Here is a 25008-nt window from a genome sequence, read left to right on the forward strand (position 1 = left end):
GATAATACTTTACAAAAATGAAGAATTGTTAACTGAAATATCTAGCTGCTTTAAATCTTTCTGTGTGGATGTGTACAGTACCTCCCCACCAGCAGCTCATAGACTAGGATGCCCAGGGACCAGAAGTCAGCAGCAAAGTCATGTCCCTGGTTCTGGATGATTTCTGGGGCCATGTATTCTGGAGTACCACAGAATGAGTAGGTCTTATTACCGTGCACTAACTCCTTAGCAAAGCCAAAGTCCACCTAGGTGTAAAAACACACACATTCAAACCCCCACACATATCCAAACAGAGTTATGAATGCATTAACTATTTGGCGTCGCAAGTACATAGTCTCTTGTGATATATATTAACGTTCATAGCTGGACAGTTCACATGCAAGCAAGATTTACTTCTGGATGCCGAGATTAGAAAGCACGTACACAGAAACATGTGATAAGAGATAAAAAGTACACGAGGTTGAAGCAGTGAAAGAGGGAAAGCGTAATGTAGCACCTACCAGTTTAACGTAGCCCTTGGCATCCAGCATCAGATTCTCAGGCTTGAGGTCTCTGTACATGATGCCCTTTTTATGGAGGTAGGCGTAGGCCTCCACTACACAGGCAGCGCAGAATACGGCAATGGGCTCATCAAATCGCCCACTGTAAAAAACAGAGACAATGCAGATAATACAATTTTGATCTTAATTAAATGTCTTGAAGAATCCACAACCTCAGTTGTGTTTATCTGAATGAGAAGACTTAGGGGGATTTCACTCCAAAATGGTTAGGTTGCTTTTTTCCAAACTGGTGCATTCACCCCCTTAGTTCGGCACTTGGGAGCGCACTAAACAGTGCATCATGGTTCATTCAAAAACGGTCTTGGTCCGATTTAATTCGTACCGTGGTGTGTTTCAGACCAAACACAGGAAAATAACCAGAGTCGCACATTATTATTGGTTGTTGAACTCCCAGCATCTTATGAAATGCACACAGCATCATAACTTCAGATCTCTGAAACATTCTGTGAGTAGCAACGCATTTATGAGTGTATCCGATGCTCCGCAATTTGTTGGAAAACCAAAGCAAAAGTAATATGACGATTGGGACACACAAGTGACGCTTCATCATAATCATAAATGGAGAATGTTTGTTAAATAGCAAATTACTTGCATGGACATGTGGTTTTGTTTAGACATTTTTGTTCATTTGACATTTGGCAATGTGAAACCAATGGAATCAAATGAAAAAAAATACAATGTAACAAAATAGTCAAACTCTGATTCTATAGCTCAAAACTGTGTGTGAAAACGCCCTTAGTCAGCACTGTTTCCTCACACTTCTTTCAGCTTGGTCCAGATCTCCCCTCCTACACAGAACTCCATAATCATGTAGATGTAGCGAGTGTCTTTGAAGGCAGAATGGAGCCTGAACATCAAGAGAGAGAAAACAACAGGATTAAAGTTGGTACAGTATCCTCAGTCCTCCTGAAACTTTGAGGGCTACAGCAGTGTCTGCTGATTTTTCTTTATATTTCATGATACTTTAAGTGACCAATGAAAGCCATCGATTTACAAGGGAAGAAAGAGGATTTAAGTGTGAGCTTAAATAATGATGCTTGGATGTTAATTAAAGGTTAGAGGTCAGCGGTCACCTAGCACCCCACAATCACCTGACAATGAAGTCACTCTTGATGGCTTTGAGGATCCTCTTCTCAAACAGGACGTGCTCCTCCTGTCGCTTGGCAACAATGTGTTTCTTACTGACCCGCTTCATGGCAAAGTACTTTCCATGATGCAGAGTGGTCACCTGCGGAAAACAACAATAACAACAACAAACAACAGTTAAACTTTTGATCTAAAAAGAGCCATTTAACATTGAATTTAGCTTTCTAGCACGTTAAAGGGAACAGTAAGCTTTCATCAGTTGATAATACGAAGATTGTGTGATCTGTTTTATTAGACTTCAGTGCAAGTATTGATAAACTTTTGTTATTGTCCAAATACTTATTTTCCACCATAATTTGCAAAAAAATAAATAAAAAATCCTACAATGTGATTTTCTGGATTTTTATCCCTCATTTTGTCTATCATAGTTGAAGTGTACCTATGATGAAAATTACAGGCCTCTCTCATCTTTTTAAGTGGGAGAACTTGCACAATTGGTGGCTGACTAAACACTTTTTTGCCCCACTGTAATTGTCAGATTAGGATAGAAAACACTCAAGTTTCCAAAACTCTCAAAATATTGTCTGTGAGTATAACATAACTGATATTGCCTCTTATTTTGAAAGCTCCCTGTTCCATTGCATGCCTTCCCTCCATTTAAAGGGATATCAACCAGATTCATTTTCCTATGACTTACACATGGTGTGAAAAGTCTTTAGACATATTTTCAGGCTTTTATTTTGAAAAATGAGCGAGAAAGATCGCATCGCTGCATTGGATGGCTGGATGCCAGCAGTGTTTACAATTTGGAATTTTCGTCTGCCCGGTCGTGATCGCTCGAGCCTGTTGATTTCTGAACATAACGCGCCAACCAAATTGAGGTTTTTGGATATAAAAATTATCTTTATCAAACAAAAGGAACATTTAGTGTGTAACTGGGAGTCTCGTGAGTGCAAACATCCGAAGATCATCAAAAGTAAGCAATTCATTTTATTGCTTTTCTGACTTTTGTGACCAATCTACTTGGCTGCTAGCTGTTTGTAATGTTTTGTCTGCTGAGAGAGATGTCCTTACATAAACGCTCGGTAGACTTTCGCCAAAAGTTTTTTTTTAAATCTGACACGCCAGGTGGTTAACAACAAGCTAAGCTGTGTTTTGCTATATTGCACTTGTGATTTCATGAAATTAAATAATTTTTAGTAATTTAATTTGAATTTGGCGCTCTGCAATTCAGCGGATGTTGATGAAAATGATCCCGCTAACGGGATGGGTGCATCAAGAAGTTAATTCTCTATTTGGTTAGGTCAGGGTGTGACTAGGGTGAGCAATCTATGTTTTCTATTTCTTTGTTGGCCGGTTATGGTTCTGATTGGGGATCATACTTAGGCAGCCTTTTTCCACCTGTAGTTTGTGGGATCCTGTTTTTGGTACTGTGCTGTTTATCCCTACTAGACGTTAAGTTTAGTTTTGGTGTTTTTTCAGTGTTCATTTAATAATTTAAAATGTACGCCTACCTCGCTGCACCTTGGTCCGATTCTTCCATCGACGAACGTAACAATATCCACAATTTTTCTTCCTCATGATGCCATCTATCTTGTGAAGTGCACCAGTCCCTCCTGCAGCAAAGCACCCCCAACAACATGACGCTGCCACCCCCGTTCTTCACTGTTGGGATGGAGTTTTACGGCTTGCAAGCCTCCCCCTTTTTCCTCCAAACATAACAATGGTCATTATGGCCAAACAGTTCTTCCAAACTTCCAACTTCAACTGTATATCATCAACCCAGGATATGGCATATCTCCTTGGCCCTGGGGTCATCCTTATAGCATTTTCAGCCGACAGCCGACCTCTCCTCTCAGGTGGGGATGAAGACCAGGACAAATTCCCATTCTTTGACCGGAATGTAGCAACAAACTCAGCAGGGCCCTCTTCTTCATCAATGGATTGTTCCACATCGGTTGTCTCTTTGTCTAGATCATATTCTGTGTTGTCTTCAACTTCTGACACTTCCTACTCTAATGAATCTTCACTGTCAGTTTCCTGGCCTCTCTCCTCCTCACCAGTGTCATGATCAAGAGCCTCACATACAGTATATCGTTTGGTTATTGTGCTGCCAGAGGATGAATTGTGAGCAAGGCCTCAAAAAAGCTTTTACATACCAGAACTGCGAGAAAAGTTCCATGTATTATTGAAACAATGATGCGATTGTTTGTAAGTATGCCAACAGGTGTGGTTCCGGTGGGGGAAAGATTCTATTGGGGAAAGGTTGCTATGGAAGCCAAGAAGGGGAGTGAGGTAGGTGTGTGTGTGTGTGCTCAAATACACATGCATGTGGGGGTCTGGGGGAGGAAGTGTGTCCATCTGATGAATGTGCCTGAAATCAATTTTAATCGCTAATTGTCGCCTCACCCATTAATTTCTAATGACCAGTCATTTTTGACCAGGAACACCACAGGTGTACAAAAGTTAAATAAAACACCCAAAATGTAATGAAAATGTATTTTGTGTGTTCAAATGCCCTGTATGGACAAAGTCATGGAACCTTATGACAATCAGATTAAATCAAATACATATTTCAGAGAAAAAACTTGTAAATCGGTACGACCGGAACACAGTAGGAGGGTTAACATGGAGGTTCAGTCGGTATTAGAATGAGTAACTAGCAATAACCTGGTGCTACAGTGCCTTCTGAAAGTATACATATCCCTTGAAACATATTTTTTTTCATTCTCAAAGGAGAGGTACAGGGGACATGTTTGTTGGTTACAGTGATCCAAAACGAGGAAAGTTGCGACAAACAAATGGCTGCTACAAAGTCACAATGCGAGCTCTTTCTAGAGCACCCAGTTAAATTGTGCTTAAGAATTTATTTTACATTTCTTAATGGTTAAACTAGTAAGAAATATATGTTATTATTGGAGAAATCTGAGTTTACTACATTTACGGTCATCCTAAATTAAGATATTATATACATTTTCTATGTCTAATTAATTTATATTATGCTACTTTCCATGATGTGGACAGTATGTGCTACTACATTGTAAAAGCTGACCCCATCGAATTGGGGGGAATTACACATCCTTTTTAACTGAGATTGAGAATGTGAAAATTTTATAGTAAACATGATGACAAGATCAATTGCTTAAAACAGATCAATACCTTCGGTTTTGTACTGTTAATTTTGTCATAAGCGCTGGGGTCGCAGGACTTAGAACGCTATACATTTCTTTCTCAAATAGCATGAATAATTAGTTGCGGTCTCTCTATAAAAGTTGCTGGCCACACACCAATACACAGATTTGACCGTCAAACTATCACTTAAACAGTAGCCAGCCGTTGTCATTGTTGACATGCTATGGTGGATCGTGATTCATTGAAGTTAACTAACAAAAAAAGTGGTTGTTCCCTTTTCTGTATTGGCGGCCTCCCAAAATCAACATCCGCGATTCCAATATATAGTATATTTAATTTTTATTTAATAATGTGAGTTGACTGAGAATACATTCTATTTTTTTAAATATTTTTATTTAACCTTTTTTAACCAGGTAAGCCAGTAGGGAACAAGTTCTCATTTACTACTGCGACCAGGCCAAGAAAGCAAAGCAGCGCGACAAAAACAACAAAACAGAGTTACACATGGGATAAACAAACGTACAGTCAATAACACAATAGAATAATCTATATACGATGTGTGCAAATGTAGTAAGATTAGGGAGGTAAGGCAATAAATAGGCCATAGTGGTGAAATAATTACAATTTAGCATTAACAAACCTCCACACGAGCTTCAATGCCATACAACACTTCTTCCGTGGCCTCCAACTGCTCTTAAATGCTAGTAAAACTAAATGCATGCTCTGCAACCGATCGCTGCCCGCACCCGCCAGCCCGACTAGGATCACTACTCTGGACGGTTCTGACTTAGAATATGTGGACAACTACAAATACCTAGGTGTCTGGTTAGACTGTAAACAATCCTTCCAGACTCACATTAAGCATCTCCAATCCAAAAGTACATCTAGAATCAGATTCCTATATCACAACAAAGCCTCCTTCACTCATGCTGCTAAACATACCCTCTTAAAACGGACTCTCCTACCAATCCTTGACTTTGGCGATGTCATTTACAAAACAGCCTCCAACACTCTACTCAGCAAATTAGATGTAGTCTATCACAGTACCATCCGTTTTGTCACCAAAGCCCCATATACTACCCACCACTGCGACCTTTATGCTCTTGTTGACTGGCCCTCACTTCATATTCGTCGCCAAACCCACTGACTCCAGGTCATCTATAAGTCTTTGTGTCACGACTTCGGCTGAGGTCGGCTCCTCTCCTTGTTCGGGCGGCGTTCGGCGGTCAACGTCACCGGCTTTCTAGTCATCACCGATCAATGTTTCCTTTTGTTTTGTTTTGATTACGCACACCTGATTTCTATTCCCTTATTATGTTCCTTATTTAACCTCTCGTCTACCTTCCTGTTTTGTCCATGAATGTTTTGTGTTACCGTGTGTTGGAGGGTTTTGTCATGACGTGATGTTTCCTTGTTGGAGATATTCTGTTTTTGTATTAATATTTTAAGTAAAGACTTTTGTGTTTTTCCTCAAACCTGTGTCCTGCGCCTGACTCAGACAACAAACCTAGACACTGTTACACTTTGCTAGGTAAAGCTCCGCCTTATCTCAGCTCACTGGTCACCATAGCAACACCCAGCCGTAGCGTGCGCTCCAACAGGTATATTTCACTGGTCATCCCCAAAGCTGACTCCTGCTTTGGCTGCCTTTCCTTCCAGTTTTCTGCTGCCAATGACTGGAACGAATTGCAAAAATTACTGAAGCTGGAGATTTATATCTCCCTCACTAACTTTAAGCATCAGCTGTCAGAGCAGCTTACTGATCACTGCACCTGTACAGAGCCCATCTGTAAATTGCCCACCGAACTACCACATCCCCATATTGTTATTTATTTTTGCTCTTTTGCACCCCAGTATCTCTACCTGCACATCTATCACTCCAGTGTTAACACAGTCCAAAGAAGGGCCGGAAGTGTACAGAATGGTTTCAGAGAATCACCAGCCGCAAGAGCGACATCATTGATATATACAGAGAAAAGAGTTGGCCCGAGAATTGAACCCTGTGGCACCCCCATTGACTCACTGAACCCTATCTGAGATGCAGTTGGTGAACTAGGTGAGGCAGTTATTTGAGAAACCAAGGGTGTTGAGTCTACGATAAGAATGCCGGGATTGACAGAGTTGAAAGCCTTGGCCAGGTCGATGAAGACGGCTGCACAGTACTGTCTTTTATTGTCCATTGTTATGATATCGTTTAGGACCTTGAGCGTGGCTGAGGTGCACCCATGACCAGCTCAGAAACCAAAGCAGAAATGGTCTGTGATCTGTTTGTTAACTTAGTGCTCAAAAGGCAGGGCAGGTGGATATAGTTCTATAACAGTTTGGGTCTAGTGTGTCTCCCTCTTTGAAGAACAATCTTTAGGGATCTCAGACGACACGAAAGAGAGGTTGAACAGGCTAGTAATAGGGGTTGCAACAATTGTGGCAGATAAGTTTAGAAAGAGATGGTCCAGATTGTCTAGCCCAGCTGATTTGTGGGGGTCCAGATTTTGCAACTCTGTCAGAACATCAGCTATCTGGATTTGGGTGAAGGAGAAGTGGTGCTGCGGGGGGTGCAGAGTTGTTGGCCGGGATAAGGGTAGCCAGGTGGAAAGCATGGCCAGTCATAGAAAAATGCTTGTTGAAATTATCGTCTATAGTGGATATATCGGTGGTGACAGTGTTTCCTAGCCTCAGTGCAGTCGGCAGCTGTGAGGAGGTACTCTTATTCCCCATGGACTTTACAGTGTCCCAAAACATTTGGAATTTGTGCCACAGGATGCAAATGTATGTTTGAACGAGCTAGCCTCTGCTTTTCTAACTTACTGTGTCTATTGGTTCCTAACTTCCCTGAAAGGTTGCATATCGCAGGGGCTATTCGTTGCTAATGCAATAGGCCACAGGGTGTTTTGTGCTGGTCAAGAGCAGTCAAGGGCTATATCTGCTATATCTGGGCTATATCTGTTCTTAGTTCTACATTTTTTGAATGTGGCATGCTTATTTGAGATGGTGAGGAAAGCACTTTTAAAGACTAACCAGGCATCCACTACTGACGGAATGAGGTCAGTATCCTTCCAGGATACAGTGGCCAGGTAGATTATGAAGTCCTGCTCGCTGAAGTGTTTTAGGGAGTGTTTGACAGTGATGAGGGTTAGTCGTTTGACCGCGGACCCATTACGGACGCAGTCAATGAGGCAGTGATCACTGAGATCCTGGTTGAAGACAGCAGAGGTGTATTTAGAGGGCAGGTTGGTCAGGATGATATCTATGAGCGTGCCCGTGTTTCCGGATTTGGGGTTGTACCTGGTAGATTCCTTGATAATTTGTGTGAGATTGAGGGCATCTAGCTTAGATTGTAGGATGGTCGGGGTGTTAAGCATATCCCAGTTTGGGTCACCTAACAGTACGAACTCTGAAGATAGATGGGGGGCAATTAAATCACAATTTTCTGCAAAGACCTAAGAAAAGTTTTTTAAAAAACATAGGCCTAGTTACATACAAAATACAAGGAAGCAAAAAATACAACACAACAAACCTGCCAAGAGAGGGCCGCCCACCAAAACTCACAGACCAGGCAAGGAGGGCATTAATCTGAGGCAACAAAGAGACCAGAGATAACCCTGAAGGAGCTGCAAAACTCCACAGCGGAGATTGGAGTATCTGTCCATGGGACCACATTAAGCCATACACTCCACAGAACTGGGCTTTATGGAAGAGTGGCCATAAAAAAATTCTTAAAGAAAAAAAATAAGCAAACATGTTTGGTGTTCACCAAAAGGCATATGGCAGACTCCCCATAAGAAGGTACTCTGGTCAGATGAGACGAAAATTGAGCTTTTTTACCATCAAGGAAAACGCCATGTATGGTGCAAACCCAACACCTCGCGTCACCCCGAGAATACCATCCCCAAAACATCCCCACAGCATCATGCTGCCATCACTATGCTTCACTGTGAGAATGTTTTTAATCGGCAGGGACTTGGGCACTGATCAGAATTGAAGGAATGATGGACTGCGCTAAAAACAGGGAAATTCTTGAAGGGAAATCTGTTTCAATCTTCCAGAGAATTGAGATTGGGACGGAGGTTCAACTTCGAGCAGGACAATGACCCTAAGCATACTGCTAAAGCAACACCCGAGTGGTTTAAGGGGAAACATTTAAATGTCTTGCAATGGCCTAGGTAAATCAAATTATGTTTTGTTGTGTAAATCAAATTATACAACCTCCCCCCCCCCCCCCCCCCAATAAATTCAATTCCAGGTTGTAAGGCAACAAAATAGGAAAAATGCAAAGGGGAAGATACTTTCGCAAGCCACTGTAGTCTACACCTTCACAATAAATCACACTAGTTCATTTAGCAGACAAGATTTGCTTATAATTCCATGGCATTATTGTATATTATTTTATTGTTAGAATACAATTGAACAAAGCTGAAGAATACATACCGTGGGGAGAACAAGTATTTGGTACACTGACGATTTTGCAGGTTTTCCTACTTAGAAAGCATGTAGAGGTCTGTAATTTTTATCATAGGTACACTTCAACTGTGAGAGACGGAATCTATAACAAAAATCCAGAAAATCACATTGTATGATTTTTAAAACCTGTTGATGCCAGGAGTTCCTCTGGAGGAACACCCTCCCCCCCGTTCAGCTCAAACGGTGGCGCATGGAACGCAAAAATATTCTTAAAAATATTTAACCTCCACACATTAACAAGTCCAATAGCTCAAATGAAAGATAAACACCTTGTTCATCTACCCAGCATGTCAGATTTTTAAAATGTTTTACGGCGAAAACACACCACACATTTATATTAGACCACCACCGAAACAAAGACAAGCGGCAGCCATTTTGTCCCAGAAAATATAAAATTATAAAAGCAGGATTAAAAAATAAATCGCTCACTAACCTTTTGAAAATCTTCATCAGATGACAGTGACAGGACATGTTACACAGTACATTTTTTTTTTTTCAATAATATGCCATATATATCCATAAATGTCCATTTACAGTGTACTCATGTTCAGAAATTACTCAAAAATGCCCGCAGGAAATCTAGGTAGCTCGGCAAGATAACGTAAATAGACATCATAAACTTTGGCTAAATATACATGTTCTACATATAGTTAGAAAGATACACTGCTTCTTTATGCAACCGCTGTGTTAGATTTATTTTTAACGTTACAGAAATCGCACACTATTTCATATGCTGAGGCAGCGCTCAGTTCCAAGCTACATTTCCACGTAATGTTGGAGTCAACAGAAACACAGATTTAAGCATAAATATTCCCTTACCTTCGATGGTCTTCGTTCAGAATGTTCTGGAAGGGTTCATACTTACCCAATACATCGTTTGGTTTCAAGTCTTGCGTCTTTGTATTAGCTACTGCTAATAACATCAGCTGAAATGCACCCAAAACGTCCTCCGGTCCGGATAAGTTGCGCATCAAAACTTCAAAATTACACATTATATGTCGACTAAACAGGTCAAACTAAGTGCAGAAGCAAGCTTTATGATGTTTTAGACGTGCAAAACAAACTTCAATTCAACCGGGCATCGTTTGCTCTTCCCAGGAGTGCTGGAACAAAGGAATGGCTGTGACCAATTCGCGCCCTAACGCACAGGTTTTTTTATCGCGACACTTACTCCAATCACTCCTATAGGGCCAATTCTCGCGCGATTTGAACGATTGAACGCTCCAAAGAAAGAGGACATCTAGTGGAAGAGATGGAAAGTGTCCCCAGATCCATAAGTGGTCGGGAAGGGTGGGGGCCATGACGTCAAAGTTGCTCCAACTTTCATGGCCACAAAAACTAGTTTGGAAGAATGCATGCCCTGTGAGTTCTGCTATACTTACAGACATAATTCCAACGGTTTTAGAAGCTTTAGAGTGTTTTCTATCCAATAATAATTATTATATGCATATATTAGCAATTTTTTATATATTTTTTTTCAGTTTACTAGGGGTACCCAATTTCTCCAAAGGGGGCGTAAATCTGCCATGCCCTCAAAAGGAAATTAATTAGCATTTTATTGCATGACATAAGTATTTGATCACCTACCAACCAGTAAGAATTCCGGCTCTCACAGATCTGTTAGTTTTTCTTTAGTTTATTATAGTACAAGGGGCAGGCAAAAGGTAAGTCAAGGCAGGCAAAGAATCAAAAAAACAAATCAGAGTCAGGCAGGAACAGGACGGCAGGCAATCGGTAGGTCAAGGCAGGCAAAGAGTCGCAATCCAAATCAGAGTCAGGCAGGTACAGGACAGCAGGCAGGATCAGGGTCAGGACAGGCAGAAAGGTCAGAACTGGGAAGACTAGTTAAAACAAATACTAGAGAGGAGGGAGAGTGGTGGGCCTGGAAACAGGAGACAAAGGGCTGTGAGACAGATGTTTAACCTCTCTTGGGTAGGGGGCGGCAGTATTTTGATGTTCAGGGAAAAGGGTTCCCAAAGTAAACTGCCTGTTACTCAGGCCCAGAAGCTGGGATATGCATACAATTGGTAGATCTGGATAGAAAACATTATAATGTTTCTACAACTGTCCAAATTACGTCTGTGAGTATGACAGAACTGATATGGCAGGCGAAACCCGAGGACAAACCATCCCCAGTCTACCACTATTTTTAATGGCTATCACTTTTATTATAAGGCCAAGACCTCCCAGATTGCAGTTCTTAGGGCTTCCACTAGAAGTCTTTAGAAAGAGTTTCGGGCTTATTTTTGGAAAAATGAGCCATACATTGTAGTTTTTCTAGGTGGCTCCCATTTCGGCTGTAGTGTTTTCAAGCACGTGGAAGTGAGCCCGTTCGTTGGAATTCTTCGCTGGTAAAGACAATAACGATTCTCCTTCTTAATTTTTTTCGTTTATTTTAGTATTAAGGTACCTAAGGTTTGATTATAAACGTTGTTTGACTTGTTTGGAAAAGTTTATTAGTAACGTTTGGGATTCATTTTGTATGCATTTGGAAGGAGGGAAACTGGGTGGATTATTGACTAAAGCTTGTCAGCTAAAATGAGTTTTTATGGATATAAAGAAGTTACCGTCCCACCTGCTAATAACAAGTTAATCCTAGACACATGAAAAGTGGGATGTATACAGACGGTGTGGGGCAACAGAAGATGAACAGCAGAGGGGCTAAGGATTTTTGAGATGGGGAAAGGACCGATGAAAAGGAGGGAAGTTTACAGGACTCCACCCGGAGGGGCAGGTCCCAAGTGGAAAGCCATACACTCTGCTCGTGCCAATAGCGGGGAGCAGGGATCCGGTGGCGATCAGCCTGTGGCTGATACCTGAATGTGGTCTTCAGAAGAGCGGCCTGGGCTCTCTTCCAGGTACGGCGACAGCGGTGGACGAACATCTCGGCAGCGGGTATGCTAACTTCTTCTTGCTCAGGGAAGAGCAGGGGATCATTCGAAGAGCAAGAGACCAGTGGCCGAGCCGGGAAGTGTGTTACGGGCGTCCGGCTGCACAATATGGACCAGGCTCTCTATACCACAGACGAGTGCAGCCGCTAGACAGGAGGTAAGGAGGATGGTCTCGGAGTCAGACGGAGTAGTAGCGGGGCTAAACAAATGTGAAAGTGCGTCAGGTTTCACATTCTTGGACCCCGGGTGGTAGAAGAAAGTTAAATTGAAACGGGTAAATAACAGGGCCCAATGAGCCTGCCTAGGGTTGAGTAGAATGGCGGTGCGGAGATATTCCAGGTTGTTATGGTCAGTCCACAGTAAGAATGGGTGTTCCGCCCCCTCCAACCAGTGCCTCCACTCCTCCAACGTCACCTTGACAGCGAGCAGTTCTCTATTCCCCACATCATAGTTCCTTTCAGCAGGTGTAAGACTATTGGAGAGAAAAGTGCTGGGGTGCAGCTTTTGATCCTAGGTAGAACACTGGCACAGGACAGCCCCCACTTCAACATCCCAGGCTTCGACCTCCACCACAAACTGACGGGAGGGGTCTGGATGAATTAAGATGGGGGCTGTAGTGAATCGATGTTTGAGGTCAGAGAACGCCTGGTCAGCTGCTTGAGACCACATGAACGGAGACTTGGGAGAAGTGAGTGCTGAGAGGGGGAAAGCTAGGGTGCTGTAACCCCAGATGAAGTAGCAGTAGAAGTGAGCAAATCCAAGGAAACGCTTCAGTTGCATTCTGGATGTGGGTTGAGTCCAATCGACCACAGCTCTCACCTTGTCTGGATCTATCTGTATATGTCCTACAGTGATGACGTATCCTAGGAAGGAGTTGATGAAGCGATGGAATTCACACTTCTCCGCTTGAATGAAGAGCTGCTTCTCCAGGAGTCGCTGAAGGATCTGTCGGACCTGCTCTTGAGCTTAATGGGAAAAGACAAGGATATCGTCGAGGTAGACAAACAAACAACGCTTCAGCATGTGCCGAAGCATATCGTTGACCAGGGCCTGGAACATAGCGGGAGTGTTGGTCAGTCCTGAAAGGCATAACCAAGTACTCATAGTGCCCGCCAGCCGTGTTAAAGGCTGTCTTCCAGCCGCCAACGTGCGATCATCCACCGCGTAGTCTGCCACACTATGTGTGAGTCTTGATGTAGATGGAGCAGTGTACGAGCAGCCTCTCTCCTGGACAATGGAGAATCTAACACTTTTCGTACCTCCGCCACAAACTCCTCCAGACTGAGGCAAACAGTGGACTGTTGCTCCCAAACCGCCGTAGCCCAGGCGAGTGCCATCCCGGACATCAACGTTATGAGGTACGCTATTTTTGAGCGGTTCGAGGGGAACGAAAAAGGCTGCAGCTCGAAGATGAGGGACACTGGAAGAGAAAAGCCTGGCAGGATCCAGTATCTTCAGCGTAGCAATCCAGAGGTGGTAAGTGAGGTTCTCGGGACACCAAGGTAGGCTTGGAAGAAGCGTTGCTGGTGGCAGGGTTGCTGAGAGTCTGGGGGATTACGGTTGTGGCTTGCTGCCTAGTAAGGAATCCGCGGAATTGCTCCAGGAATGTATTGCATGCATGGTCATGTCATTCTGCCCTCCATAAGGCTTTGCAGTAACTCCTCATGTCTTCCAATGGTGGCTCCTTGGGAGGAGACAGCATTGCGGAGCTGGTCCGAGTCTGCTGGGTCAGTCATGGCCAGTTCGTACTATCACAGCTCAGACACAGGAGGCGGATAGGACGAGTCTCAGAGTTTATTAAAGTACAAGGGACAGGCAAAAGGTAAGTCAAGGCAGGCAAAGAGTCGTAATCCAAATCAGATTCAGGCAGGTACAGGACGGCAGGCAGGATCAGGGTCAGGATAGGCAGAAAGGTCAGACCTGGGAAGACTAGGAAAAACTAAAACTAGAGCACAAGAAACACAGGAACATGCTGGTGGGACTTGATGGGACAAGATGAACTGGCAACAGACAAACAGAAAATGCAGGTATAAATACACAGGGGACAATGAGGGGAGATTGGAGACACCTGGTGGGGGATGGAGACAAGTACGAATACAAGTGAAACAGATCAAGGGTGTGACAAATACTTTGTCCTGCATCAGACTAATGATGATTTGAAAAAAGTCGCTTGAAAAGGCATGAGCTCCGCTTTTTTATTTTTTTTGCGCAGGCTTTACACACTCCAATAGTCTCTAGATAGCAATAGATAATGCCTCAAATTTCACAGCGGCATACCCTTTGTGGCAGTAATGCACCATAAAAAATTCATGCCTTTTACAGCCCGGAGTGCTGCGTGGTGCCCTTCTCCCTGAGTGTGCGTCGCAATATGAAGCGTCTCTCACTCACATGGCTCTCTGTCACGGGTCTTTCTCACAGGCTACAAGTTAAGACAGACATCGGGGATGCACCTGCATGCGTCCTTATCCATTTCCGAGGTGCATATTGAAGATATTGGAAGAAACTTTCACATTTACTTTGTCAGCCAACAAGAAGAGTATGCCTAACGAACAGAAAAAGCACTATCCTATGTCAATCTACAATCCCCAATAGTGCAAACCTATACTATTCAGTGCGAGAAATAAAATTAAAACATTTATCTTCTCCATACTTGAAACTCACACGCTACGAATACATGCCAGTTAGACTCTACACCCCTTGTAAAGCAGATTAATGTGCTTAATTTTAAGTTATTTGGACACTTTTGTTGTGATAAAAACCTTATTAAAACATATAGGCCTATGGGCTAGGCTACATGAGGTGTGTGACTATGATTGAAAAGGCATTGTTTCTTTTGCTGGGCATCATTCTAAAGTGATAATATATAATTCACAAGTGATAGGTTAATATTGTCACACATCAGACTATTCTTGACTTAATCTTGTCTTTACACATACTCAATAATATGGTGACATTTGTTTTGATTTAGAATGGACCATTATCATGCACCTGTATCGAAACAGGGTCAGCGGGAAAGAATACATGTCATCTATGAAATTAAATAGCGACAGGAGGACGCTTTTCCCTGTGGTTTATTTTCATGCCAGCCAGGTAGGCTATGTGCTTAAAATGAGGAAAGTTGAGAAATAAATATGGTAGGCCTAGCCTATAGAAAGCTGATGGGATCCTCCTATTTTTATTAGCGGACATCACTCTGCATAGCCTATAGAAATATTGTGCAACATGGGCTCTCATGGAGTGTTTGATTGGATTTTCGAATACATTTGCATTGATGTCAGAGTGATTAGAGGGACAATAGAGGGCTGAATACCAGGCAGTTAGTAGGTTTGGTACGCTACTAATGACCGGCAGCAGAATCACAGCTGGAGAAGCCTAATTACCATGACTAAACCGTCATGTGGAATTTGACTGCCTTCATGACTCGTGACCGTCGGTGTGGCGGTAATATGGTCACCGCAACAGCCCTAACCTCAACCCAATTGAGATGGTTTGCGATGATTTGGACCGCAGAGTGAAGAAAACTCAGCCAACAAGTGCTCAGTATATGTGGGAACTCCTTCAAGACTTTTGGAAAAGCATTCCTCATGAAGCTGGTTCAGAGAATGCCAAGAGTGTGCAAAGCTGTCATCAAGGCAAAGGGTGGCTACTTTGAAGAATCTGGTTAAAGAATTTGTTTAACATGTTTTTGGTTACTACATTATTCCATATGTGCTATTTCATAGTTTTGATGTCTTCACTATTATATAATTATAAATCCTTTTACAGCTGCTGTCCCTGTACAGGGATCAACATCAGCGGTACTCGATACAACTCAAACTTTCATTAAAATACACATGCAGGGTACTCAATTAAAGCTACACTCGTTGTGAATCTAGCCAACATGTCAGATTTTTAAAATGATTTTTGGCGAAAGCATGAGAAGCTATTATCTGATAGCATGCAACCCCCGAAATACCCAAAGGGGACGTAAACAAAATAATTAGCGTAGCCGGCGCTACACAAAACGCAGAAATAAAATATAAAACATTCATTACCTTTGACGAGCTTCTTTGTTGGCACTCCTATATGTCCCATAAACATCACAATTGGGTCTTTTTTTCGATTAAATCCGTCCATGTATACCCAAAATGTCCATTTATGAAGCCCGTCTGATCCATGAAAAAGCACCGTTCCAAAACGCAACGTTGTTTTTTTAAATTAAAAAAGTTCCCTATAAACTTTGACAAAACACTTCAACCTACTTTTGTAATCCAACTTTAGGTATTAGTAAACATTAATAATCGATCAAATTGATCACGGGGCGATCTGTATTCAATAGCAGCACGTTTTGAAATCATGGTCCACATTCTCTCTTTCATAACTTCCTCCGGTGTACCCGAAGACAGGAAGTGCCTATTCCTCATTTCACCAAGGATTCATAAAATTAAATAATTAATTATTATTAATAATAATTAAAATCAATTGACAGTACTGGCGACATCGCGTGGAAGCTGTAGGTATTGTAAACTGGGCCCTATCTATTTTCCCTTGCCATAGACAATACAGAGACTGGCGGAGGGATATTTTGGGGGGTTTTTTTGTGAACAATTTTCCTTGGGATTTTGCCTGCTAAACACGTTCTGTTAAAGTCACAGACATAATTTAACCAGTTTTATAAACTTCAGAGTGTTTTCTATCCACACATACTAATCATATGCATATACTATATTCCTGGCATGAGTAGCAGGACGTTGAAATTTTGCGCGAGTTTTAACAAAAAGCTGCAAAAATTCGCAGCCTCTTTATGAGTTATGCTACAATGTAGAGAATAGTAAAAATAAAGAAAAACCCTGGAATGAGTAGGTGTGTCCAAACTTTTGACTGGTACTGTAAGTATTCACAACCCTGAGTGAGTACATGTTAGAATCACATTTGGTAGCAACAGCAGCTGTGGGTCTTTCTGGGTCAAAGAGATTTGCACACCTGTATTGTACAATCTTTGCCCATTATTATTTTCCAAATTATTCAAGCTTTGTCAAATTGGTTGCTGATCATTGCTTGACAACCATTTCCAAATCTTGCCATACATTTCAAGCAGATTGAAGTCAGAACTGTAACTGAGCAATTCCAGTATGGATTTAGCCTTGTGTTTTAGGTTATTGTCTTGCTGAAAGTTTAATTAATCTCCCAGTGTCTGGTGGATTTTGCCTGTGCTTAGCTCCATTCTGTTTATTTTTTTATTGTCAAAAACTCCTGAGTCCTTAACGATAACTAGCATACCCATAACATGATGCAGCCATCACTATGCTTGTAAAATGGAGAGTGGTACTCAGTAATGTGTTGTATTGGATTTGCCCTAAATGTAAGACTTTGTAATCGGTAGAAAAAGTGAATTGCTTTGCCACATTTTCTTTTGCTTTAGTGCCTTGTTGCAAACAGGGTGCATTTCTTTGAACATTTGTATTCTGTACAGGCTTTCTTCTTTTCACTCTGTCAATTAGGTTAATATTGTGGAGTAATAGCCATTCAACTCTGTAACTGTTTTAAAGTCAGCACTGGCCTCATGGTGAAATCCTTGAGCGTTTTCCTTCTTCTCTAGTAATTGAGTTAGCAAGGACTCCTGTATCTTTGTATTGACTGGGGGTATTGATGTCACGCCTACTCCCACTCCCCTTCTCCAGTGCACGTCATCATCAATCTACTAACCACCAGCCCTGGCTACCATTACTACGCACACCTGCTCCCCATCATTACACACACGTGGACTTCATCCTCACCTTGATTTACCTCTCCTTTATTTAGCCCTCAGTAGCCTCAGTCTTCAGGCAGTATTGGTTTGTTTTGATTCACGATCTCTACGCTTGTCATGTTTTGTTTATCTGCATTTATCATTAGTGAACTCACCTTCTGCACCTGCTTCCTGACGTATATGGAACAATTTATACACGATTCAAGTGTAATTAACTTAGTTAGGCTTGCCAATAAGAAAGAGGATGAATACTTATTGACTCAAGACATTTCAGCTTTTCATGTTTTATTACTTAGTAAAAATTCAGAAAACATAATTCCACTTGGACATTATGGGATATTGTGTGTAGGCCAGTGACAAAAATCGCAATTTTATCAATTTTAAGTTCAGGCTACAAAATTTTGAAAAAAAGGTGTGAAAACTTTCTGAAGGCACTTTGAATATCTCCAAACCTAAAAGCATAATATTTTGGAGAAATAACCCTACATCTCATCTCGATCTATTATTGAATAATGTGGCTATTGAGCAAGTTGAAGAAACTAATCTGCTGGGTGTCACCCTAGATAGCAAGCTATCATGGTCAAAACATATAAACTCAATGTCAATAAAATGGGAAGAGGTCTGTCCGTTTACATCATCAACATAAGAATCACCTACAAAACGTATTGTACTGTATGACCGCTTATACATGTGTAACTATCTGTTCAAGGAGTTGGCACACAGCTCGGACACTCATCAATATCACACAAGACATGCAACCAGAGGTCTATTCACAGTCCCCAGGTCGAGAATAGAGACTGGGAAACACACACTATTAAATAGAGCCATGACTAAATGTAACTCTGCCACCCCAGGTAACTCATGCTAGCAATAAAATCAGATAGAAGAACAGGACTGTGAAGAGACACAGACATTTGTATGCATGTTGTATTGTATTATGTATAGACTATCTTAAGATGAATTAACTATATGTGGGTCGCTCTGGATGGGAGTGTCTGATGAATGGCTACATTGAAATGTAAATGTAGTGCTATGTATTTAATATATATTATGTATTTAATGTTGTGTTGTTTCCTGTTTGGACCCCAGGAAGAGTAGCCACTGCATCGGTAGCAGCAAATTGGGGATCCTAATAAATATTAAACACTTAATCAGTTGGTTTCAGCCTCTAACTTGCCAAACACAACTACAACACCAAACTCACACACATACCAGTTCAACGCGACCAAACCCTCCCACTCCGAGAGTGACAGGTTCTCCCTGGTAACGCCCCTCCTGGTACAGTACGGGGATCAGGTCCTTCAGTCTCAGATAGGAACTAGGACTGGTCTTCTCTGGAGCATCTGGCTCCTCCAAAACCTTAGAGCTGATGCTGGGACACAGACAACAGTTACACAGCTTGACTAGACTAAAGTGGTGAACATATAACTAGGAGGAGAAGGGCACTGCTAAAAGGGGCAAGTGTGTCTTTGTACTCACTCATCATGGAGCTCCAGGTGTTCAATGGGGATCGTCTCCTCAAACACCCTGGAAGTGTAACGTAACAGACCATTAGTCATTCAACCAATCGATTAAGAAATGTAATGTTACTTGTTCAGACTCACTCCTTATCGATGGAGAAGCAGGTCACAGGGCCAACAGCTGTACATGTTGCAGTCCTCAGGATTTCACTGCGGGTTACATACAAATCCACACTTATGAGAAGCCACATTAACTAATAGCTACTGCACACCGGGGTCATTTTAATGAACAACATGAAGTCTATTTATAGCCTTAGCTACTAATGTATCCATGGTTACCGTATCAGGGCCAATTCCCCGAAATGCTCCCCTTTGCCCATCTTGCGAATCTGTTTCTCCTGCCCATTCAACTTCTTAGTCACCTTGACCTGAAGGAAGACACACACACGTGCCCACATGCACGTACACACATCCACACACATACATAGGCAGGCATTATTAGCACGCACACATACACACACACACATTTTTGTCATTAGTAAACACATGGGTTGGTAAGCACAGGTAGGAGTATTGTAGACTCCAATCCTCCACTAGTGTAGTAAGTCGTTGTTCACTATGATCATCAAACAAAGGGTGTAAGCACACAGTTAAAGTTAAACAGCTTCTCACGCTGGAAATGTGTACCCTCAATTAATATAGTTGATGTACTTGCATGTGACCAAATGCTAAATTGAAGCTGTTCCCATCAGATAACATGATACGGTACAAGTTAGCGCTATGCTAACCTCACCAGGTGGCAGTGATTACATCCTGGCACAACTGCTTCCAGCCCATTTCTGCTTCCAGCCCATCAAAGATCTTAGATTTTCAAGAAATAGGTCAACCTTAGCCACCAGAGAGATATTTTAAATTTACAAACTCAAGGTTTACTTGTTCTGTTGGTCTGTAACAAAATGTGACGTGAAATATTGCACTGGTGAATCCTTGACTATACAAATAGCTACTACTCACATTAGGCAACATTTAAAAATGTTTGCATATATGACAAAATCCACATGTTTGTGTATCTGTTTCAAAAACCCCCGTGTGCTCTTTTTGAAAAAATATAAATGAGGTCCTTACAAGAAAGTTTGTTGTACATTGTTTGAAAAAACAAAGAGCCTTATGGATTTTTCAAACAACAGTTACTGTATGTAGGCTATAGCTATCATTATCACTTCTAGGTGCCACATACTGCTAAAGCGATTGACTTATAATCTATAGTGTTTTTTAATCTCAGGTTCGAGCCCAGTTCGCATCAATTTTTTTGTTGTTGAGGAAAACATTTAAGTGGATAATTATAATACATTTGTATTGATTAATACATTTGTATTGTGTAAGCCATAACATACATTTTTCCAGCAGCAGACTATGATCGATAATGTCAAAAGCCACATTGAAGTCTAACGAAACAGCCCCCACATTAATTTTATCATCAATATCTCTGAGTCAACCATCAGTCATTTGTGTAAGTGCTGTGTTTGTTGAATGTCCTTCCCTATAAGCATCCTGAAAGTCTGTCAATTTTTTTACTGTAAAATAGCATTGTATCTGGTCAGACACAATTTTTTCAAAAACTTTACTAATGATTGTTAACAGGCTGATTGGTCGGCTATTTGAACCAGTAAAGGGGGCTTTACTATTCCTAGGGAGAGGTAGCAGAGTGGCTTTTGCTTCCCTACAGGCCTGAGTGTACACACTTTCTAGTAGGCTTAAATTGAAGATGTGGCAATATCATCCTCTAATATCCTCTGTAAATTTCCATCTAAGTTGTCAGAACGTTGTGGCTTGTCATTGTTGATAGACAACAACAAACAAACAAATCCAATGTTAGCCTTTCATAATTTGGTCAGATATACTTCGATGTGGTGTATCAGCATTTTATGATTGCAAAAAAATGCACACCTTCCACACTCACTTTACGGAATTCAAACTACAATTCTTGTTTTTCATAGTTTAGTCAGATAAACACTACCGTTCAAAAGTTTGGGGTCATTTAGAATTATCCTTGTTTTTGAAAGAAAAGCGAATTTTGTGTTAATTAAAATAACATCAAATTGACCAAAAATACAGTGTAGACATTATTAATGTTGTAAATTGTAGCTGGAAACGGCAGATTTTTCATGGAATATCTATAATGCCTTACAAAAGTATTCATCCCCTTGGAGTTTTTCCTATTTTAATGCATTACAACCTGTAATTTGAATTTCATGTAATTGACAAAATAGTCCAAATTGGTGAAGTGATATGGAAAAAAAACATGTTTCAAAAAATTCTAAAACCAAAATATACACACACCTGTTCTGAAAGGCCCCCGAGTCTGCAACACCACAAAGCAAGCGGCACCATCAAGCAAGCGGCACCATGAAGACCAAGGAGCTCTCCAAACAGGTCAGGAACAAAGTTGTGTAGAAGTACAGATCATGTTTGGGTTATAAAAAAAATCTGAAACTTTGAATGTCCGCGGAGCACCATTAAATCCATGATTAAAAAATTGAAAGAATATGGCACCACAACAAACATGCCAATAGAGGGCCACCCACCAAAACTCACAGACCAGGCAAGGAGGGCATTAATCTGAGAGGCAACAAAGAGACCAAAGGTAACCCTGAAGGAGCTGTAAGCTCCACAGCGGAGATCGGAGTATCTGTCCATAGGACCACTTTAAGCCGTACATTCACAGAGCTGGACTTAACGGAAGTGGCCGTAAAAAAAAGCCATTGCTTAAAGAAATAAATAAGCAAACCCGTTTGGTGTTCGCCAAAAGGCATGTGGGAGACTCTCCAAACATATGGAAGAAAGTACTCTGGTCAGATGAGACTAAAATGTTACTTTTTGGCCATCTAGGAAAACCCTCTATCTGGCGCAAACCCTAACACCTCGCATCACCCCGATAACACCACCACAGCATGATGCTGCCACCACCATGTTTCACTGTTTTTCATCTGCAGGGACTGGGAAACTGGTCAGAATTTAAGGAATGATGGATGGCGTTAAATACAGGGAAATTCAAGGGAAACCTGTTCCAATCTTCCAGAGATTTGAGACTGGGACGGAGGTTCACCTTCCAGCAGCATACTGCTAAAAGCAACACTCGAATGGTTTAAATGTCTTGGAATGGCCTAGTCAAAGCCCAGACATCAATCCAATTGAGAATCTGTGGTTTGACTTAAAGATTGCTGTACACCAGCGGAACCCATCCAACTTGAAGGAGTGAGAGCAGTTTTGCCTTGAGAAATGGGCAAAAATCCCAGTGGCTAGATGTGCCAAGCTTATAGAGACATACCCCAAGATACTTGCAGCTGTAGTTGCTGCAAAATATGGCTCTATAAAGTATTGGCTTTAGGAGTGTTATGCACGCTCAAGTGTTGTGTTTTGTTTTGTCTTATTTCATGTTTGTTTCACAATAAAACGTATTTTGCATCTTCAAAGTGGTAGGCATGTTTTGTAAATCAAAGGATACAAACCCCCCAAAAATATATTTTAATTCCAGGTTGTAAGGCAACAAAATAGGAAAAATGCAAATAAGGTCGAAAAGCATTAAACATTTATGGCAATTTAGATAGCTCGCTTGCAGTTGCTAGCTAATGTGTCATATTTAGCTAGCTTGCTCTTGCTAGCTAATTTGTTTTGAGATATGAACATTGAGTTGTTATTTTACCTGAAATGCACAAGGTCATCTACTCCGACAATTAATCCACACATAAAACAGTCAACCGAATCGTTTCTAGTCATCTCTCCTGCTTCCAGACATTTTCTTCTTTGGACTTTATATGGCGAATGGCATTTAACTTTCATAGTTAACATGACGATGACTGACCTCAGTTCGTCTTTCAATCACCCACCTGAGAATAATCAATGATGAGATGGGAGAGGCAGGAATTGCAGCACGTTCTGAGCCACAAATAGAAGCAACTTCTATTTTAGCGCCTGGTAATGCAGACACTCTATTTTAGTGCCTGGCAACGCAATGCAAGCGTTATGGTCAGCATGTCAGTCCCTGCGACCCCAGCGCTTATGACAAAATCAACAGCACAAAATTGAAGATGTTTGAAACAATTTATCTTTTGTTATTATGTTTGCTACATAGCCTTTCTGTAAATAGCCCATCCAACTACCTCATCTCCATACTGTATTTACTTAGCTCCTTTGCATCCCAGTATCTCTACTTGCACATTCATCTTCTGCACATTCTACCATTCTAGAGTTTAATTGCTATATTGTAGTTACTTCGCCACCATGGCCTATTTATTGCCTTACTTCCCTTAGCCTGCCTCATTTGCACTCCCTGTATATAGACTTTCCTACTGTATTATTGATTGTACATTTGTTTATTCCATGTGTAACTCTGGTTGTTGTACAGTATGTGTCGAACTGCTTTGCTTAATCTTGGCCAGGTCGCAGTTGCAAATGAGAACTTGTTCTCAACTAGCCTACCTGGTTAAATAAAGTGAAATAAAATAAAATAAAACTGTACTTTTTTCACATCCCCAATCTGAGGTAAAAAGGATGTGTAATTCCCCCCCAATTCGATGGGGTCAGCTTTTGTAATGTAGTAACAAATACTTTCCACATCATGGAAAGTAACTTAATATAAATTAATATAATATCTTAATTTAGGATGACAGTAAATGAAGAAAATTCTGATTTTTCCCACTAGTGTAACTATTAAGAGATTTAAAATAAATTCTTCAGCACAATTTAACTGGGTGCTCTAGAAAGAGCTCCCATAGTGACTGTGTAGCAGCCCATTTGTGTGTCATAACTTTCCTAGTTTTGGATCACTGTAACCGCCAAACATGTCCCCCGTACCTCTCCTTTGAGAATGATGTAGAACGTGTTGCCCTCCGCCCCCTCACGCACAATGACATCATTGTTCTGGTACTTCACCTACAAGAAGGAACAGATTTCATATGGATTTGGATGTTAATGCTCTGGAAAATGTATCTAGTATGGGGAGGTGTGTCAAATGGCTGAGTACAAACCTCCTCCATGGAGTCAATTATCTTAGAGAGCTGACTGTCATTTAGGGCCTTCAGAGTCCGAGACCTGATACGTAAGCATATCAGAGCAGAATTAGCAGAGTGTGCGGGTGGGTGGGTGCATGTGCGTGTGACCAAGAGAGTGCAAGTTGTAAGGTTAAGTGTGTAAACTCACGTTTTTAGGAAGCCCATTAGCTGTTCACGTTTCTTCTTGGACTTGTTGGTCATGATGGTTCTATACATCTGTCTCTCCATAAACCACAGACGCACCACTGTCTTGGCTACGACGATGGGAGTGAGGGGGACAATTCATTCATAACAACAAGCAATATTCGGTACATTACATGCATAATACAGAATGTAGGAAGGTACACAGTTAGTTACCATATTGTGTACTTCTCAATATCCACATTTTATAATAGCATCTCACCTTTGACTGTGGCTGTGCGTTTGCAGTTATACAGAATAGCCAACTCTCCAAAAACATCCCCACAGGTCAGGGTTCGAAGGTTACAATCTGCTTGACTGACAAGGAGCTCACCCGCTAAAGGGAGCGATAGAGGGGGGACATTGAGAGGTGAGGGTTATCATTTTATTGTAAAAAGTAAGCAGACATAGCAACCCTTATTTGTGAAATGTTAATTGTGTTTCTCCGTACATGGTTGAGAA

General features: G+C 41.4%; 1 protein-coding gene across 2 annotated transcripts in view; it reads right to left on the bottom strand.

The window, feature by feature from the left end:
• The window catches only part of LOC110529892 (cGMP-dependent protein kinase 2), a 44021-nt gene that overhangs the window by 8567 nt on the left and 10446 nt on the right, over positions 1-25008 (bottom strand). The window contains exons 6-17 of one of the 2 annotated variants that reach the window (XR_016497785.1): positions 24770-24883; positions 24515-24620; positions 24343-24406; positions 24170-24247; positions 19655-19743; positions 19460-19525; positions 19335-19382; positions 19068-19227; positions 1652-1788; positions 1318-1407; positions 501-642; positions 82-178 (exon numbers count right to left, since the gene is read on the bottom strand). Coding sequence is in view for 1 of the 2 variants with exons in the window: in XM_021612548.3 (XP_021468223.1) it covers positions 82-245; positions 501-642; positions 1318-1407; positions 1652-1788; positions 19068-19227; positions 19335-19382; positions 19460-19525; positions 19655-19743; positions 24170-24247; positions 24343-24406; positions 24515-24620; positions 24770-24883 (1258 nt within the window). In the remaining variant the exon portion in view is untranslated. Of the gene's footprint in view, positions 1-81; positions 246-500; positions 643-1317; positions 1408-1651; positions 1789-19067; positions 19228-19334; positions 19383-19459; positions 19526-19654; positions 19744-24169; positions 24248-24342; positions 24407-24514; positions 24621-24769; positions 24884-25008 lie in introns of both variants that reach the window. The other variant, XM_021612548.3, reaches the window with a different exon arrangement.

Source organism: Oncorhynchus mykiss, chromosome 8, assembly GCF_057628025.1.
Source record: "Oncorhynchus mykiss isolate SJ-2025 chromosome 8, ASM5762802v1, whole genome shotgun sequence".
NCBI classification, from domain to species: domain Eukaryota; kingdom Metazoa; phylum Chordata; class Actinopteri; order Salmoniformes; family Salmonidae; genus Oncorhynchus; species Oncorhynchus mykiss.